Below are 19,887 nucleotides of genomic sequence, written 5' to 3' on the forward strand. Positions count from 1 at the left end.
CGAGACTGGCATTAACAATAATGTTCTATACCAAACCCTGCCAAGCAGTTCTATAAGTTTTATTTAAGTGTTTTCAGTTTGAAGCATCTAAACACTCCAAATACATAACAAGTAGTTCCCAGTGCTCTGCACTAGGAATTGAGACCTTGAGTAGGTTTATTTAGATGAAAGGGGCAGAACATGCTCACTTTGGAGTCAGCCCCAGAGAACACATTTGGCAATGCTTGGTTTGGAATGAGCATATGTAGGATACCTTGTGTAGGATACAACTGAGAAGGAGAAATCAGACCAGAAAACAGCAGGGGCAGTTTAACCTCAATAGTCTTCCTTTCTCGCTTGCACTCCTATGGGGATAAGGGAAGTACTGTGTTTTGGGAGTCCCGAGGGGAGGTAAACCCTGCCTTCTGGCCCGAGTCTCACTGATGGAAATCCCTGCAACCACATAGAAATGCATTACACATGCACACAAACCGTGTGTGTGTGTGTTAGCCCTGCATCCACCACCTTCCATGTATCATAATTGGCAAGTATTTTGCCAGTCACAATTTAGCAGTTGGGGAGCAGAAGGGAAGTGCCTATTTGCTATTACAAAATGTTAGTGCTGGTTTGTGCTGCTGTGTGAGCGCAGCCTTTGGCTTCCAAATGGTCTGGAAAAGATGTTGTGCAAGTGCCCCTTCCTGCCTGTTGAGTGGGAAAGCAGTCCCTTCCATAACAGGAGGATTGTGCTAAGGCTCAGTTTGACACTGCTGCAAGTGTGCTTGTGCTTTTTCATGCTAGTACTGGCACATAGTTGGGATTGGGATTGGGTTGTTAGATAAAGCTGAAACAAGACTCCAGTCCATGATTTAGTTAGTTTGGGGGGGGGGGAGAGAGTTGGTATTAATTGTGGTTTGGTATGCTGTCTGAATGACAAACCATAGTTACATCTACCATATTTCTCTGCCTCCTGGAGACAGGAATAAATGTATGGCACTGAGTGCCAAGAAGATGGGAAATGAAAGCAAATAAGCTTTGATTTGATGTGATAGCAGCATTTTCTCTCTTTGATTTATTGTACATGACTATGTGCCAACTTAGGGACATGGGTGGCACTGTAGGTTAAACCACAGAGCCTAGGACTTGCTGATCAGAAGGTCGGCGGTTCGAATCCCCACGATGGGGTGAGCTCCCGTTGCTCGGTCCCTGCTCCCGCCAACCTAGCAGTTTGAAAGCACGTCAAAGTGCAAGTAGATAAATAGGTAGCACTCCAGCAGGAAGGTAAACGGCATTTCCGTGCACTGCTCTGGTTCATCAGAAGCGGCTTAGTCATGCTGGCCACATGACCTGGAAGTGAGATGAGTGCCACAACCCCAGAGTCGGTCACGGCTGGACCTAATGGTCAGGGGTCTACCTTTACCTTATGTGCCAACTTGCAGATCTCTTACACTGCTATCATGTTATGACAGGAGGAATATGACAAATACGGGATTCGGATTAGAGTCAAGTTTCGCAGTAGCACCCAACTTCACGAACTGACTCCACACCATCAGAGTGGAGGGGAGAGAAGTGTTTCGACGATGCTGTACCTGATGGCTTTGCAGGAACTCAACAGATGCCCCTTCAGAGTGGTGGATGAAATAAATCAGGTACATAATGCCAGCACATGAAAGGGTATACTGTATTCATTAGCAAGAGAGAAAATGTTAACATGTTTATTTCTTTTGCAGGGAATGGACCCAGTTAATGAAAGGAGAGTCTTTGATGTGGTGGTTGAAACGGCTTGCAAAGCGAGCACTTCTCAGTACTTCCTTATTACACCAAAGGTGCGTACTTATGTGGGTGCTATGCGTGACAGAGTAGTGATACTCTGAGTAGACCCATGGAAATCAGTTGCCTTAGAGTACGTCTGAGTATGACTTAGTTGGCTATCACTCTACGTTATTTACAATTCTTTATTCAAACAACAACAACAACAATTAATTATTTATACCCCACCCATCTGGCTGGGTTTCCCCAGCCACTCTGGGCGGCTTCCAATTGAATATTAAAAATAGAATCAAACACTAAAAACTTCTTAAACAGGGCTGCCTTCAGATGTCTTCTAAAAGTCAGGTAGTTGTTTATTTCCTTGACATCTGATGGGAGGGCATTCCACAGAGCAGGCACCACCACCGAGAAGGCCCTCTACCTGGTTCCCTGTAACCTCACTTCTTGCAGTGAGGGAACCTCCAGAAGGCCCTCAAAGTTGGACCTCTGTGTCTGGGCTGAACGATGTGGGTATAACCTTCAGGTATACTGGGCCAAAGCCGTTTAGGGCTTTAAAGGTCAGCACCAGCACTTTGAATTGTGCTCGGAAACATACTGGGAACCAATGTAGGTGTTTCAGGACCAGTGTTACATGGTCTCGGCTGCCACTCCCAGTCACTAGTCTAGCTGCCACATTCTGGATTAATTGCAGTTTCTGGGTCACCTTCAAAAGTAGCCCCACATAGAGCACATTGCAGTAGTTCAAGCAGGAAATAACTAGAGCATGCACCACTGGTAAGGCAGTCTGCGGGCAGGTCGGGTCTCAGCCTGTGTACCAGATGTAGCTGGTAGACAGCTGCCCTGGACACAGAATTGACCTGCACCTCCATGGACAGCTGGGAGTCCAAAATGACTCCCAGGCTGCGTACCTAATCATTCAGGGGCACATTTACCCCATTCAGGACCAGGGAGTCCTCCACACCAGCCCGCCCCCTGTCCCCCCAAAACAGTACTTCTGTCTTATCAGGGTTCAACCTCAATCTGTTAGCCGCCATCCATCCTCCAATCGCCTCCAGACACTCACACAGGACCTTCAATAACTTCCCTGGTTCTGATTTGAAAAAGAGGTAGAGCTGGGTATCATCCGCATACTGATGAACACCCAGCCCAAACCCCCTGATGATACATAATATTGATGGGAACATTTTCCAGAACATCTAAAACCTGTTTTAAATCAGTCTATTCATTGACATCCCAAGTGCAATCCAGTGCATAGGTGTGGTTTTAGAAAATCCTTTATGCTTGGGGATTTCCATACTGGAAGCAGCATCATAACCCTTTGAATGCTTCTGTTCTTTGAGACTTGTAGGCAGCTCTGATTTAATTCCATCTCTTTATAATATCAAATAAAGGAGGTTGAAGCAGGTCCTCCAATTTTGGCTCTGGCCCCATGGAATTTCCTCCTGAGGGGGACCCTAACCCTGCAAATATTAAGGGGGAAAGTTAGTATTTTCATTTTGGCAAGCATTTAATTATGCTGGACTAGGATCCAGAGATTCTCTTCCTTTGGCAGAGGGAGTTTGCCTGTGGAAGGACTTATTTTGATAAAAAGGAAACCTTTGGCTCCAACCCATTGTGATTATTATGTTTTAAGGTCTGAAACGTTAAAATGCAGTGTTAATATATAACTAGCAAAATGCATATGTGCCAAAAAGGAGAAAGTAAAATAGCATTTTGTTCCTCAGAAACGCACTATGGCTCATGTGGAAAGTACTGGTGTATATTGACTAAGAAACAAATGGCAATGGACAGACTCTTTGCAATGGAGCCTTCTTTCTTGGTTTGTTGACAGCTCCTGCAGAACCTCACTTATGCACAGAGGATGTCGGTGCTGTTGGTCTACAATGGATCTTCTATGCTAGAATCGAACAAGTTCAGCCTGAAGTGCTTCCATAGGAGACGGCTGCGATTTCTGTGTTCATAAAGGTCTTCCAGGTGCCTTTTGAAACTTGATCAAAATTAGTTGGAAAAGTCCAAATAACTTTTATTTATTTTTATTTTATTTATTTACTTAAATGCACAACTCTCTTGAAGAGACTTACATGAGTATAGTGTATACTTCCTTCTACCTTACAGGTCATTGTCCTCTGCAAGCACTTTTAATATTGGCCACCTTTCAGCCTGCTTTGGAAGTGAATTTGTGAGGGAAACGCCCATGTAGTCTTTCACAGCTTTGTAGCTTTGCTGTATTTAAATTCTTTTTATATGTCTTTTAAATGTTCAGACATAGCTTTGGCAGTTTTTGGTGAACTGGTAAAGATTTCACCAAATTTGTTCAGCAGGAAAATATAACTGTTTTCACTGCCCATGGTTTTGAGCTAAAAGAGACTATGCAAGCTTTTTAAAGATGTGATGTATGGAATTAATGCAAGATGCTCAACTATAAAAGTACTTCACAATTGCTGCTAAGGTACTATCTTAATTTAATTGTGCTGTGGGAGAGGATGAGAGGTTTCAGACACTTGCCAAGAATATAAAATATCCAGTCTGGTTTTTTTCTTTGTCTAATCAGAAACTATTTGTTTAATTGGTGGTTCTCATTTTGTACAATGAACTATACTTAAAAGATGGGATATGCTTAAATTTTAACCCTGTAAACCTTTTTATGTAAAAAAAAAACAAAAAACCTTCTGGAAAAAAGCTACCAAACTATTTTTTGTATAATAAATTTATATTGGAAACGATTCATTACATCTTTGCTACTTGAATCATTGTGCATGACTAAACTAGGAAACTTAACTCAATATTTAGATTCTTTAAATATGAGAAAAATGCAAATAAAACTACCATGATACTCATGTTCAAAATGGGATGAGAAACAGTTTCAGTTGTTTGATATTATCTTGGTCAGCAGATTTCGTCAGACATTAATTTTGTCTTTGTGAAAATGGGGTGTAAAGTTTGTCCAAGACAAACAAAACTGGAAAGGGTGGAATAAGTTTGTCATTCCCTCCTCTGTGATCCTTGGAAGGCTGTCTCTGGGATCATAGGATATATTGGAGCTCCCTTTCTGACACAAGATGAAAGTCTGGTGCCCACTCTGGGCTGCCGCAAGAATATCTGACGCCCTGGCCCTGCCAGTGTTAGTCAGGCTGAAGGGGTGTTCTGAGAATGTCATAGAATCATAGAGTTGGAAGAGACCACAAGGGCCATCGAGTCCAACCCCCTGCCAAGCATCGTTTCCAGGCCTTTGACCATTTTGGTTGCCACGTTCCAGTTTGTCAGTGTCCTTCTTGAACTGTGGTGCCCAGAACTGGACACCTTACTCCAGGTGAGGTCTGACCAGAGCAGAATACAGTGGCACTATTACTTCCCTTGATCTAGATGCTATACTCCTATTGATGCAGCCCAGAATTGCATTGGCTTTTTTAGCTGCCGCGTCACACTGTTGGCTCATGTCAAGTTTGTGGTCAACCAAAAATCCTAGATCCTTTTCACATGTACTGCTCTCAAGCCAGGTGTCACCCATCTTGTATTTGTGCCTCTCATTTTTTTTTTGCCCAAGTGCAATACTTTACATTTCTCCCTGTTAAAATTCATCTTGTTTGTTTTGGCCCAGTTCTCTAATCTGTCAAGGTCGTTTTGAAGTGTGATCCTGTCCTCTGGGGTGTTAGCCACCCCTCCCAGTTTGGTGTCATCTGCAAATTTGATCAGGATGCCCTTTAGTCCATCATCCAAGTCATTGATAAAGATGTTGAATAAGACCGGGCCCAAGACAGAACCCTGTGGCACCCCACTAGTCACTCTTCTCCAGGATGAAGAGGAACCATTGATGAGCACCCTTTGGGTTCGGTCAGTCAGCCAGTTACAAATCCACTGAGTGGTAGCATAGTCAAGACCGCATTTTACCAGCTTCTTTACAAGAATATCATGGGGCACCTTGTCAAATGCCTTGCTGAAATCAAGGTAGGCTACATCCACTGCGTTCCCTTTATCTACCGGGCTTGTAATTCTGTCAAAAAACGAGATCAGGTTCGTCTGACATGACTTATTTTTCAGAAATCCATGCTGACTATTGGTGATCACAGCATTCTTTTCTAGGTGCTCACAGACTGTTTGCTTAATGATCTGCTCCAGAATCTTCCCTGGTATTGATGTCAGACTGACTGGGCGGTAATTATTTGGGTCCTCTCTTTCCCCCTTTTTGAAAATAGGGACAACATTTGCCCTCCTTCAGTCTGCCGGGACTTCGCCTGTTCTCCAGGAATTCTCAAAGATGACTGCCAGTGGTTCTGAGATCACATCTGCCAGTTCTTTTAATACTTTTGGATGCAGTTCATCTGGCCCTGGAGACTTGAATACATCTAGACTAGCCAAGTATTCTTGTACTATCTCCTTAGTTATTCTGGGCTGTGTTTCCTCTGCTGAATCATTTGCTCCAAATTCTTCAGGTCGGGCATTGTTTTCTTTATCGGAGAAGACTGAGGCAAAGAAGGCATTGAGGAGTTCAGCCCTTTCTGTGTCCCCTGTTTGCATTTCACCATCTTCTCCTCTGAGTGACCCCACTGTTTCTTTGTTCTTCCTTTTGCTACAAACATACCCATAAAAGCCTTTTTTGTTGCTTTTAAGCTCTCTAGCAAGCCTGAGTTCATTCTGTGCTTTAGCTTTTCTGACTTTGTGTCTACACGTGCTGGCTATTTGTTTGAATTCCTCTTTGGTGGTTTCCCCCCTTTTCCATTTTTTGTACACATCCTTTTTTAATCTTAACTCAGTTAAAAGTTCTTTAGATAGCCACCCTGGCTTCTTTAGGCACCTTCCATGTTTCCGTCTCATTGGTATTGCCTGAAGTTGTGCTTTTACTATCTCCCTCTTAACAAACTCCCAGCCATCATGAACTCCCTTTCCTTTTAGTATTACTGTCCATGGGATCTCACGCAGCACTTCCCTAAGTTTTATGAAGTCGGCTTTCTTAAAGTCAAGAAATTGAGTCCTAGTATGCTTGGCTGCTCCTTTCCACTGTATAGTAAACTTCAGAAGAGCATGATCACTTGCGCCTAATGATCCTTCCACTTCTACCCCACTAACCAGGTCATCAACATTGGTTAGGACCAGATCTAAAATGGCTGTTCCTCTTGTTGCTTCTCCCACTTTCTGGACAATGAAGTTGTCTGCAAGGCCAGTGAGGAATCTGTTTGACCTTATGCTCTTGGCTGAGTTTGACATCCAACAAATATACGGGTAATTGAAGTCCCCCATTACTACTATCTCCCTTCCTTTTGCATGCTTGGCCATCTGTTCCAGGAAGGCATCATCTATGTCCTCTGTTTGGCTTGGGGATCTATAGTAAACTCCCACAATGAGGTTCCTGTTATTCTTCTCTCCCTTAATTTTGACCCAAATGCTCTCACTTTGGCTTTGAGGTTCTAAATCTTGGATCTCTTCACAGGTATACACATCCCTGACATATAACGCCACTCCTCCTCCTTACTTGTCTGGTCTGTTTCTCTGAAATAGATTGTATCCCTCCATTATTACATTCCAGTCGTGGGACTTATCCCACCAGGTTTCAGTGATGCCTATTATGTCATATTTAGTTTGCTGTACCAAGAGCTCAAGCTCATCTTGTTTATTTCCCATGCTTTGCGCATTAGTGTACAGACATTGAAGTCCATTAATCATCCCCCCGTGTCTCTTATTTAAGGATTTTTTCCTCCCACCACTAGGTCTGCGTGCTGTTTGCTCCATTTGGTCTATGACATTTGGATGATCATCTTCATCAATTGATAGACTCCTACCTTCAGGAGCACTGTCTCCCTCCCCCACATTAGTCAGTTTAAAGCCCTCCTGATGAGGTTTCTGAGATTTTTGGCAAAAACATTCCTCCCAACCGTTGTGAGGTGCAGCCCATCGCTTGCCAGAAGTCCATCTTCAAGAAACTGCAGTCCGTGATCTAAGAATCCAAACCGTTCCTGTTTACACCATTTGCGAAGCCAGCTGTTCACTTCCACTATTTTTCCCTCTCTCCCTGGGCCACGTCGTTCAACTGGGAGGACAGATGAGATGACAATTTGTGCATTTAATTGCTTCAATTTCCTGCCCAGAGCCTCGTAGTCTCTTTTGATCTTCTGGAGGCTATTGCTTGCGGTGTCATTGGTTCCCACATGAACCAAGAGGAAGGGGTATTTGTCAGTGGGTTTTATGATTCCTTGCAGTCGTTCAGTTACATCTTGGATCTTAGCCCCGGGGAGACAGCACACTTCCCAAGACATCTTGTCAGGCCCACAGATCACTGCTTCTGTTCCCCTCAGTAGGGAATCCCCTATCACCACTACACGCCTCCTCTTAGGTCTGGTCGGGGTTCTTCCGTGAGCTGTCCGTTCCAAGGTCGCCTGCACATTCCCTGAGGACTGACTTTGCTGTTCGTCTTCATATACCTGATCGACTGTAATGAGGGAGAGATCCTCAAATGGAGTCTGCTCTTCGTCTTCCAGGGGAGGGCTTTGGAAATAGCTTGGATCCAAAGTCCTCCTACTCCCCTGACATCACCACTCAATGCCCCCCCTGAATAGATTTAGTTCAGTTTGGGTTATTATTTCTAGTAGGCGGGAAGATACTTCAATTGAGAGCCTGGCCAGGCTCTGGAAAAGGCAGCTGAATCGCCTTCCGGTCTCCCCACCCTTATGTGAGGGGGGCAGCCAAATTGGATACAGTCATATTTGAAAATGAATTCAAGATTGAAATTCAGGCATCAAATTATTCTGTATGTGTGTATTCAGTTGATTCTTTATCAGGTATATTCAAGTGTGAGCATTCCTGAAAAAGTTATTCTTAAAGCCTCCACAATACATGAAAAAATAGAGCATAAATTTGAGATTTCAATAGTACTGGGGAGAATGATTGCAAAACATTCCTCCATTGAAAACCCAAAGCAGCAGACGCCTTAGATAAGTCTTCAGATTGATCTTAATATGTCCACATTTTGACAGGGGAATGGGCTGTTGTATCATTTGCCAAAATTCTCTCTCATCTCCAAGTTGTCCAAAGCCTAGTTGGCATTTTGTAGCACAACTTTCCACTTACTACTTTGGCATGTTTCTCACTTTTTTGGGTACTATTGTTTTTAATTCCACTACACAAACAAGAATGACAACAACCCATATTTTGCTGGATCTCTCAGTGGCCTTTGATACCATCGACCATAACATCATTCTGGACCGTTTTGAGGGGCTGGGAGCTGGGGACACTGTTATATAGTGGTTCTGCTCCTTCTGCCGTGTCCAGAAAGTGGTATTCAGACCCCTGGGCTCTCACTTGTGGGGTGCCTCAGGGTTCTGTCCTCTCCCCCATGCTTTTCAACATCTACATGCAGCCAAACTATTTCTTGGGGGATGGGGTGGGCAGGTGTGTGGGACTCCCTGGTCCTGAATGGGGTAACTGTGCCCTGAAGGACCAGGTGCTCAGCCTAGGAGTCATTTTGGGCTCCCAGCTGTCCATAGAGGTGCAGGTCAATTCTGTGTCCAGGGCAGCTGTTTACCAGCTCCATCTGGTATGCAGGCTGGTATGCAGGCTGAGACCCTAGAATCATAGAGTTGGAAGAGACCACAAGGGCCATCGAGTCCAACCCCCTGCCAAGCAGGAAACCCCATCAGAGCACTCCTGACATATGGTTGTCAAGCCTCTGCTTAAAGACCTCCAAAGAAGGAGACTCCACCACACTCCTTGGCAGCAAATTCCACTGTCAAACAGCTCTTACTGTCAGGAAGTTCTTCCTAATGTTTAGGTGGAATCTTCTTTCTTGTAGTTTGGATCCATTGCTCCGTGTCCGCTTATCTGGAGCAGCAGAAAACAACCTTTCTCCCTCCTCTATGTGACATCCATTTATATATTTGAACATGGCTATCATATCACCCCTTAACCTCCTCTTCTCCAGGCTAAACATGCCCAGCTCCTTTACCCTACCTGCCTGCAGGCAGTCTCGCCAGAGTGGTGCATGCTCCGGTTATCTCTCGCTTGGACTACTGAAATGCGCTCTATGTGAGGCTACTTTTGAAGGTAACCCGGAAACTGCAATTAATCCAGAATGTGACAGCTGGACTGGTGACTGGGAGTGGCAGCTGAGACCATATAACACTGGTTCTGAAACACCTACATTGGCTCCCAGTATGTTTCCAAGCCTTGGCCCAGTATACCTGAAGGAGCGTCTCCACCCGCATCGTTCAGCCCGGACACTGAGGTCCAGCTTTGAGGGCCTTCTGGCGGTTCCCTCGCTGAAAGAAGTGAGGTTACAGGGAACCAGGCAGAGGGCCTTCTCGGTGGTGGTGCCTGCTCTGTAGAATGCCTTCCCATCAGATGTCAAGGAAATAAACAAGTACTGTACCTGACTTCCAGAAGACATCTGAAGGCAGCCCTGTTTAGGGAAGTTTTTAATGGTTTGCTGTTTTATCCTATTTTTAATATCCTGTTGGAGGTTTCCCAGAGTGACTGAGGAGGCCCAGCCAGATTTAATAATTTTAAATTATGATTTATACCCCCTCTACTTAAAAAGAGAGATGCTGGAACCACAGGGATGCCCAATGTTTCGTTTACATAGAGACTGCCGATGTGCCTTACTTGGCTAACTATGTTGTTCTGCAGCTCGGCAAACTTATAAAACTTACAAAACTAAAAAGATTAATGTGTTGATAGGAAAGGGGAGGCTGTTCTTTTCCCCCTCCTGATGCTGCAGGTACAGCTCTTCAAAGGACTTTGATTTCCATGACCTTTGCGTAGGGGAGGCCATGCTTTTCTCCACTGTCCTGATTTTGAGAATTCTTCTGTCAACATTGGTACGATGGGCAACATTAACTGTTGCTTTCATCACTTCCCTTAACTTGGAAGCCTCAAAAACACTTGTTAGTAGTATGTATACAGTATGAGTCGTTGCAAAGCACAGTGTGTACCTTTGCAACAGAGCTTTGCAACAGTGTTCTTTCATCATGCAACTACAGCAGAGCTCGTCTTTGGGGGAAAGCTACTGCTGAGACCAAAATCCTAACCAAATGGTCTGCCTTACAGAAAGAACAAGCTCCAGATCATCACATGCACCACCAGAGGCCACTATAATACGCAGTAATGAACTGCTGTGTGGCTGTTTCACCATGCGGGTGATGAGAAGTGCTTGAGAAGGGGGAATACATCTTCCACTTTATATTTGAGTGGGATGCTTGTGTCCCTTCTCAAAATAGTTTTGAGCCACACTGTTACCCCACAGTCCAGAAGTCCCTTGGTAAGTTGTGTAGCATGTAGAATAGTAATATGGATGAAGGGTGCCTGCATGAAACAGCCAGGAAAAAAAAAGAAACAGGCATTGGAGATGGAGAGATAGTAAGTTCAGCCCGGACTCTGAGGTTCAGTGCCAAGGGCCTTCTGGCAGTTCCTTCACTGCGAGAAGCGAAGTTACTGGGAACCAGGCAGAGGGCCTTCTCGGTGGTGGCGCCCGCCCTGTGGAATGCCCTCCTATCAGATGTCAAGGAAATAAACAACTATCTGACTTTTAGAAGACATTTGAAATAAACAACTCTCTGACTTTTAGAAGACATTTGAAGGCAGCCTTGTTGAGGGAACTTTTTAATGTTTGTTGTTATTGTTGTTTTATTATTGTTATTGGTGTTCTGTTGAGAGCTGCCCAGAGTGCCTGGGGAAATCCAGCCAAATTGGGGGGGGGGGGTATAAATAATGTGTTGTTTTTGTTAGTATTGTTGTTGTTATTGTTATTACTGCTGCCACCGCAGAATTGCATATAAGAGGTCAGCTGGCTGTCTTCAATTTTTGATCCTAATGCAGAGACTGAGTTAACTTTCTGTTTAGAATAAATAATATTCTCCCACACCCCCATTACAAACATTTTGTGGCTGGTGCCCACTGGTCAAAAAAGGCTGCCAACCCATGTGCTAAAGAGCCCCAGCCAAAATGGTCAGTGGTCAGGAAGGATGGGGACAAAGGCTTTTGTATTCGGGGAGCAGAGTTTATTGGGAGGAATGTGCTTGGAACTTGGTGTTTTGCAGTCACACTATCCCCCCCCCAACAAACCTTTACTCTTGGAGTGCAAAACAAAAGAAGCTCAGACTTGTCACATCTGCTGCTGAAGCTCAAGCAACTAGTTTCAGTCCAAAGTCTGTTTCATCGTAACCTGTATTGATTTCAAAACTTGTAAAGAGTATATAGACATTCACAAGTGTGCAAATAGGTAGTCAATTTCCTGTTGCAGATCAAGCCAACAAACATCTCTGCATTAATATGTACTTTTGCATCAAATAAAAGAAAGCTTTCCCACCCTCATTGCTGCTGTGGAAAGTGAGAGAAAAAAGTCTGCGCTTTATATTGAAGGCTTTCTTCTATCTGCGTTTCTGTAGTGCCAGCCAGGGAAGAACAAGCAGGAGGAGGAAGCGGGTGCAATGGCGGGGGGGGGGCTTCCCACATTTGGAAAGAGTTTGTTTTACAGTGGTACCTTGGTTTTTCAACAGCTTAATTCTTGAACTGCTTGGAACCCAAACACCTCAAACCCAGAAATGAGTGTTCCGGTTTTGGAACTTTTTTTGGAAGCTGAACATGCTCCAGTTTGAGTGCACACTTCCATTTTGAGCGTGCGCCGTGACCCCAGTAGTGGCTGCCGCACTTCCTTCCCTTCCCTTTCCTCTGCTGGGAAGCGCCTCTTTCCTCAGTGCAAAATGGAGTTGGGCGGCTCCTCGGAATGTAAGTGACTCCGAAGTAGGGAGACTTGGAAGTTGGTGACTTTTCCGCAGCGCGCAGAGAGACGGTGTTTGGGGGGGAGCGTGTGGTGGGGGTACTATGCTGGGCAGGTTGACCTTTCCGCCCCCTCGCCTTCCCTCCCCCATCCCAAGCCCGACCCCAAGCAAGATCCAGGCGAGCCAGCGCAGGGGCTGCATTCACAAGCTTGCCCTGCACGCAGGCTCCAAGCCACCCGGCTGAGCGGCTGGGGGCACAGCCTGGGGCTGCCCCTTTGTAATGTTGCCCAAAGAGGAGACAGAAGCCCAGGTGAATGGGGAGTGTGGGCAGATGCTGGAAAACATGCAGGGGAGAAAAAGAGAGAGGGGGGCTGGCTTGGGCAGGGGAAGAGAACTTTTGCCTCCCTTTCCTTCCCTCCCACTTAAACTCCCCTCTCCTGCATCCAGTTAGCCACCTCCTTCTCCATGCGCGCTCCTCGCCCCTCCAGTTTGAGTGTTTACACACACACACACTTAAACTCCCCCCTCTCCCGCCTGGCCCTCAAATGGCAATGGGTAGATCACTGCTAGTTTTGATACTGGGTAGTAGATTGCAGCCTGGTTTCTTGCTTTCATTTTATGGATCAATGGTCTCATTACATAGTAAAATTCATGTTAAATTGCTGTTTTAGGGGTTGTTTTTAAAAGTCTGGAACAGATTAATCCATTTTGTATTACTTTCTATGGGAAAGCACACCTTGGTTTTAGAACGCTTTGGTTTTAGAACAGACTTCAGAATGAATTAAGTTTGAAAAACAAGGTACCACTGTAATTTCAGCTAATACCGGATTCTGCAGCTCACCTCAGGGGACTAGGTGATGCTAAGATTTTTAACTGGTTCTGTGGCAATTGTACTGGCTTCTCAGCCCAATTCAAGATAAGACACATTGGCCTCTAAATCCCTTGTTCCTCTTAGAGCCTTCCCATCCCCCTGCCCTTCCCCCTTCTATATTTTAAAATCATGGGGAGAGACCCTACTTAGGGATTATTCAGTGAACCAAGTTAAATCTCACAAAGGGCCATTTTGAGGTCTATCCCAAAGCTCTGTAACTTATCTCCGAGTGAAATTCTGCTTCGTCCTTAGAAGATTCTTGCTTTTTTACAGCACAAGGTGTTTTTGGAGGAGAGAGTTAGGTTGTAACCCTATGCAGTGTTGCATAAGAGCATTCCCGACTGACTGCTGTGGAACTTCTGAGTAAGCATGCACCAGATCAGTCTGAAGATGACAACGGTGAGGTAGATAGACTGCTGACCTCAAGTTGTTGTGAATGGTGGTTGCTGTTGATTTTCTAGCTGCTACAAGTTCAGATGCTTGCTCCTTCTGCATTTATTGCAAGGATTATATTTATTGTTAGGTTCCACGACTGTCTGTATGGGTAAGCCTCCTGGGTTCTAAAGAGAGAAGGCACAGCAACAAATCCTCAAACAAACAAACAAACAAACATTGAGGTCTGCCAAGGAACACTGGGAAAGGAAAGGGAGCAGAACAGCTTTTCATTACTTTAAATAAGCAATTCTGGTGAAACCTTATACAAAATATGCAAATAGTTGTTTTATGACAGACATTTAGGCAATGCAGCAGGTATAAGGCAATGAGGAATGTTCAAGTTTTGCCAGTAACTTACAGTTAACTGAAGTACAGCTTATTTTAGCACTATGTTTTTGAGGATGCTGGCATTATAGGTAAAGGGTAAAGGGACCCCTGACCATTAGGTCCAGTCGTGACCGACTCTGGGGTTGCAGCGCTCATCTCGCTTTACTGGCTGAGGGAGCCGGCGTACAGCTTCCGGGTCATGTGGCCAGCATGACTAAGCCGCTTCTGGCGAACCAGAGCAGCACACGGAAACGCCGTTTACCTTCCTGCCGGAGCGGTACCTATTTATCTACTTGCACTTTGACGTGCTTTTGAACTGCTAGGTTGGCAGGAGCAGGGTCTGAGCAATGGGCTCCAGGACAGATGGAGGCGCTGAGCAGGGTGGGCTGGGATGATGAGCGCTTCTTCAGAAGCTATGGAAAGCATCTTGTTCTTTCTGATGGGTCAACAAGGTGCTTTTGAAGGGGCAACATTAGCAATGTTCTTCTGTGCCACTAGATATAACTTTGCCACAGTTGAGCAGCTGTGGATCTTAGACACTTACTTGCCAGCATAAGCACCTTCTAGGTTTAAGCCTTTGTCATTTTGGAGTAGTTGACCTTCAAATGCTTCCTCAGTTTTAGTTATTTCAAACTTTCAATGCATTACAAATTAAACACGTGCTCAACCCTTTCAAATATCTAATCTTAAAATATATATAAAGTTCACCGTTATCTGCTAACCTTTAAGGTTGGTTTACGCATTCTGTGTTCACAACTTGACTCCTCCTCCCTGATTACAGTACTTGCAGCTGAACATGCAAGTTAACTCCGTGGCATCTAAGGTGGTGATGGGGGCAGGGCTGGAAAAATACTCTGCCTGATCTGTGATGCTTGTTCACACTTGCTTGATCTGTGATTCACACTTGCAAATCACCAGTTAATGCTGTAATAATTAGATAATTAACATGATGTATGAACCATTCCCTAAATAATTTGGCTCCGATTTGGACCAAAAGTTGTATTTTAAACTTCAAGCAAACCAGACCTTTCAAACAAACAAACAAACATAGCCAAATGGTTGCAAACACACATGGAAAAATGGTTTAATAATAAATTAAATACGTGTTTTTCAGAATGAAATATTTGTCTCTAGCCAGAAGTGCCCCGAGAGTCTTCTGGCATATTAAAGACAAACATACTTACTGTAGAATTTACTTTCATAGACCTACTTTTAGAGACCAGCTTGTCAAATATGTGAAGTGTTATCTGCAGTTGACTGATGCGTATGACCCATACATTCACAAGGGTACCCAAGAGCTTAAAGGTCATGAAATAGAAGAGGTGCAGTAGGTCTGCGGCTTTTCTTTAATCATTGTAAACCTATTGGTTGCCTGCATTTCATAAACGTCATACACTTGATGGGTACTTTATACCTTTTGATTATGTCAGAATGCTCAATTGAACTCAATGGGACTTATTTCTAAACATACTTGTGTAAGATTAAGCGGTAAATCTATTCGTCCAAGGTGTTAAACATGTTAGAATTATTGGGACGCAAGAGCCTGCTGGATGAGGCCAGTGGCTCCCCTGGTCCAGCCTCCTGTTCTCACTGTTGCCAATCAGATGCCTGCGGGAGAGCAGGGCCTGAGCGCAAGAGCAAATCTCCGTCCTTGTGAATCCCAGCAACTGGTACTGAGATGCAGGCTGGATGACAGTGAATGGAAAACAACCATCCTCTTTTAACGCCATTCAAGTCCATGGTTATCAGTACGTCTTGTGGGAGCAAATTGCATAGTTCAGCTACAGAATATGCTGCATAAAGGAGGATTCCTTTTGTCTGCTGAGAGGGTTTGCCTGCTTCAAGCCATTAATTCCTGCCCCAGGCTGGCTGCATCATGACTACTACATGTAATAACTCAATTTGAGAAGTACAGCACAAAAGTTGCATCCCATGTTGTGTTACCTCAGTAGTGAAGCAACATGTTCTTCACAGCCTCTATCAACCAGTAACTTCCATGGATAGGAAGCCGGAAACTCTGCTATAAAATGGGGGTGGGAAACCTCTGCTCCTCCTGATCCTGTTGAACTCCCATCGGCTTCAACCAGCAGGTCCAATGGTTAGGGGAGCTGTAGTCCTCTGACATCTGAAGGGCCGTGGGTTCCCCACCCCTCAAGTTCTTGTCACAGCAGTTTATATCTGATCCTCCTCTTCTTGTGTTAGTGCTGAGCATAATTTGATTAAGAGAAAACAAGAACCCAACTTGACCCAGGAGTGAAAAATTAAGTCAATGAAAAATTATACCTAAGGGAAGTTTTTTAACAGTTAGTAAAAAATATATGCATCATTAAGCAGATAAACTGAACTTTGTTGGTTGGAAGTCAGTTTAAGGAATTGTCTAGCCAACAACCTGATGCTCAAGTTTGCATAGAGTCCCCCCCCCCCCTTCTCTTCAAAAGCTTGCATTCATTTGTATTTGGTCATCTAATCTCTTTATGTCAAATTAGAAGTGAACCTTTAATTTCCATTTCATTTCAATATAACCACATACAAATTTTATAGGTATAGTTCTCACCCAGGTTGCCTGATGAATGGGCTTAAATTTTGCCACTGGGTGTTTTTGTGAGACTGAAGTAGTTGTGAATGATGTACACACTATATGTTTAAGGCAAATTTTCCCTCCAAAGAATCCTGGGAAGTGTAGTTTACCCCTCACAGCACTACAATTCCCAGCACCCTTTAAAAGGATGGGATGTGCTTTAAATGTTTGGTGTGTACTCAGCCTTGCTATATACAAACGACGACTGCTGATTTGCAAGATTGCTTACCATCCTGCCAGAATAAAAACCCATTAATCCAGACAGAGTAAAGGGCTCATCTTTGTATATACCGTAAATTTCGCTCCATAACACGCAGATTTTTCCTCCTAGAAAGTAAGGGGAAATGTCTGTGCGTGTTATGGAGCGAATGCCTAGAGATGGCGGGGGAATCTGCTGCAGTTGTGAGCTGTCCGTGGCTCGCTTTGAAACAGCAAAGCGGGTGTAAGCGGCTCCTGGCAGCGAGCTGAGCTGGGGAGGAGGGAGAGAAGCAGAGTGGGCTTGGCTGCTTTAAAACAACCCCGTCCTCTTTAAAACAACCTCTCTCCTCCCCACTGAGCTGCTAAGTAGCTGCAAAGCTTTTCAGCCAGCCTAGCCGGGAGGAGGGAGAGAAGCAGAGCGGGGTTGGCTGCTTTAAAACAACCCCCTGCTCTCTGTCCCTGCCTGCAGTTTTTTGCTGTCCGATGTTGGATTAGCCACTATAGGGGCTGTGTGTGTGTGCTTGAGCTATCGTTCTCCTCCTCCTCCTTCCCGTTCACTCTCCCTGCGCCCCTGCGCTCTCCCTCCGACTTTAGAATTGACACGCTGTGTGTGTGTGTGTGTGTGTGTGAGAGAGAGAGAGAGAGAGAGAGGGCTCCTTCTCCTCCTCCTGCTTCCCATTCACTCTCCCTGCGCTCTCCCTCCGACTTTAGAATTGACACTCTGTGTGTCTGTGTGTGTGAGAGAGGGCTCCTTCTCCTTCTCTTGCTTCCCGTTCACTCCCCCAGCGTCCCTGCGACTTCCAGCGCCCTGCGACTTTAGGGCCACTTCTCTCTCTGTGTGTGTGTGTGTTTTGACCTCACTGCGCTTGTTGGGGGAGAGTGTTGGTCGTAATTTTTCTTGATTTCTCTCAGAGTGGTTACTATCATGGTTTCCTTGCCGGGGAGGAGGGAGAGACGCAGAGCCTGCTTGTTCTAAAGGAGCAACGCCAGAGAGGAGCCTCTCCTGCATTATCAGCAGCATCCTTCTCCACACACCCCACGCGTGCTCCTTGTCCCTTGAGTTCTTTTCCTTCCCTCCCCACTTAAAACGTGGTTACAAAGCACGGATCCACATGGATCCTCAGGATTTTTGCACTAGGTCACCCCAAATTCACCATCAGATCACATAGCATATCCATGGCTACAGCCTGAACCAAAAAACACACACACCCACTGTTTCATGGGGCCGCAATGGTGCAAAATGTGGTTACAAAGCATGGATCCACATGGATCCTCAGGATTTTTGCATTGGGCTACCCCAAACTCATCGTCAGATCACATGTCTGTGGCCACAGCATGAACCACAAAAATCATACATCCACTGTTTTGTTTAGAATATTTTTTTCTTGTTTTCCTCCTCTAAAAACTACGTGCGTGTTATGGTCAGGTGCGTGTTATAGAGCGAAAAATACGGTAATCACCCGTTTTGTTAGACCAAATGGCAAGAAACAGACAAAGACCATTTCAACCTGTACAAAGCAATGGTGATTGCCTCTTTCAACCCATTCAGCTTCAAAGCGGTAATGGCATCTAGATGGGGTTGTCTTTTCTGAAAGGATGGTATCTGCAGCTTGAGTTGTAGGACAATCCAGCAGCTGAGACTGATGGACCAGCTGCAGCCTCTCCTGGGCAAAGGCAGCCTGGCCAGTTGTCCATGGCCTAGCAAAATAGACATGGCCATAATTTCAAGGTGTTCCCTGCAGCCTTCATTTGAAGACTGTTAAGAACCAGAATCTCCTGCTGGTGCAAAATGTGGCTGCTTGGATACTGACTGCAACTAGTCAGGAAAATATCTCATAACCATCTCTCCTGAAACAACTTTCCTAGTTTTTGCAGAGCCACTAATCCTACTTAACAAGGACAACCCTCTCTTTGAAGCACTGTCAGAGGACAGTTTGAAGGAGTGTTTGGTGCAGTCCAAAGGGCAGCCGTGGCCTTGAAGGTGCCCATCAACGAAATATAGGGGGAAACAGACACAGCAGGTGCCAGGCTCACCCGACCACCTCCCCTGTGAGCATGAGACATTGTGCAGAATTTTTCAACTTTCAAATTCCAAAAAAAGGGTGGCAAAAAGTTGCAACATGACTTGGGAACTCAAAAGATATTATAGTTAAATTAATATAAATTAGTTTTGCTGGTTAAGTAAAATGTGTGCAAAATTGCATATTTTATTTTATATAGCATTAATATTGTGTAGTGGTATTTAGCATTAGCTGACATTTTCTTAAGGCAAAATTAAATTCTTTGGTTTTCCTAAAGCAGTTTATGTGCTTCTTCATCAGACATAGACTTACCAAAATAAATGTTGTCCAATCACAAAAATAATAGATTTGAATTCCTCACACCCAAAAACATATTTTTAAGACCCTTCACTGAAGAAATTTGCAAAATTTAAGTTTCACCCCCTAAAATGACACACCCTGGTAACACAATGTATTTCTATTTAAATTGTAGCAATAATATCTAAATTCGCATCTATACATATCAATCCGCATATGCAAATCTATGTCCATTTTTTGTGATGCTTACATGGCCAGCCAGGTGCCCTGCAGGTTTCCAAGCACAATTCAAAGCCTGAGGGGCAGCCAAGGTTGTTCCCTTCAGGTGTTTTGGACCACAATGTTCATCCTTCCTAACCACTAGTTATGCTGGCTGGGGCTGGGGGAGGGGCCATCTTGGCTGCACCTTTAACGTCCTCTATGACTTGGAGCCTTCAGAGGAGAGGTGGATCAGCAGCTGGAGAAAGGGCATTCCTTTTCAGTGGGGGGGGGGCAGTTGGTGGCGTGGCCTCCCCACAAAGACTTCTATGGCACCCTTGCTACTGTTGGGCTTCAGGGGGCAGGTTAAATTTTTGCCTAGGCGGTTCAGTTGAGAGGCAGTGTGGTGTAGTGGTTGGTACTGGACTAACCACTACAGGGAGATCAGGGTTCAAATCCCCACTCAGGCATAAAGCGGACACTAAATTCTGTGCAGTCATTCATGGATGCAAA

General features: G+C 44.8%; 1 protein-coding gene across 7 annotated transcripts in view; it reads left to right on the plus strand.

Annotated features, from left to right (window-relative positions):
• The window catches only part of SMC5 (structural maintenance of chromosomes 5), a 64,543-nt gene that overhangs the window by 37,214 nt on the left and 7,442 nt on the right, over positions 1 to 19,887 (plus strand). For 5 of the 7 annotated variants that reach the window (XM_081930432.1, XM_081930435.1, XM_081930436.1 and 2 more), the window contains 3 exons: positions 1,446 to 1,625; positions 1,707 to 1,802; positions 3,578 to 4,469. In XM_081930432.1, coding sequence (XP_081786558.1) covers positions 1,446 to 1,625; positions 1,707 to 1,802; positions 3,578 to 3,709 — 408 coding nt within the window. In that variant the 3' untranslated portion in view covers positions 3,710 to 4,469. Of the gene's footprint in view, positions 1 to 1,445; positions 1,626 to 1,706; positions 1,803 to 3,577; positions 4,470 to 12,116; positions 12,144 to 19,887 lie in introns of those variants that run through there. The other 2 variants (XM_081930434.1, XM_081930433.1) reach the window with 2 other exon arrangements.

The sequence above is a fragment of the Podarcis melisellensis genome, assembly GCF_964234715.1.
Source record: "Podarcis melisellensis genome assembly, chromosome: 11".
NCBI classification, from domain to species: Eukaryota; Metazoa; Chordata; class Lepidosauria; order Squamata; family Lacertidae; genus Podarcis; species Podarcis melisellensis.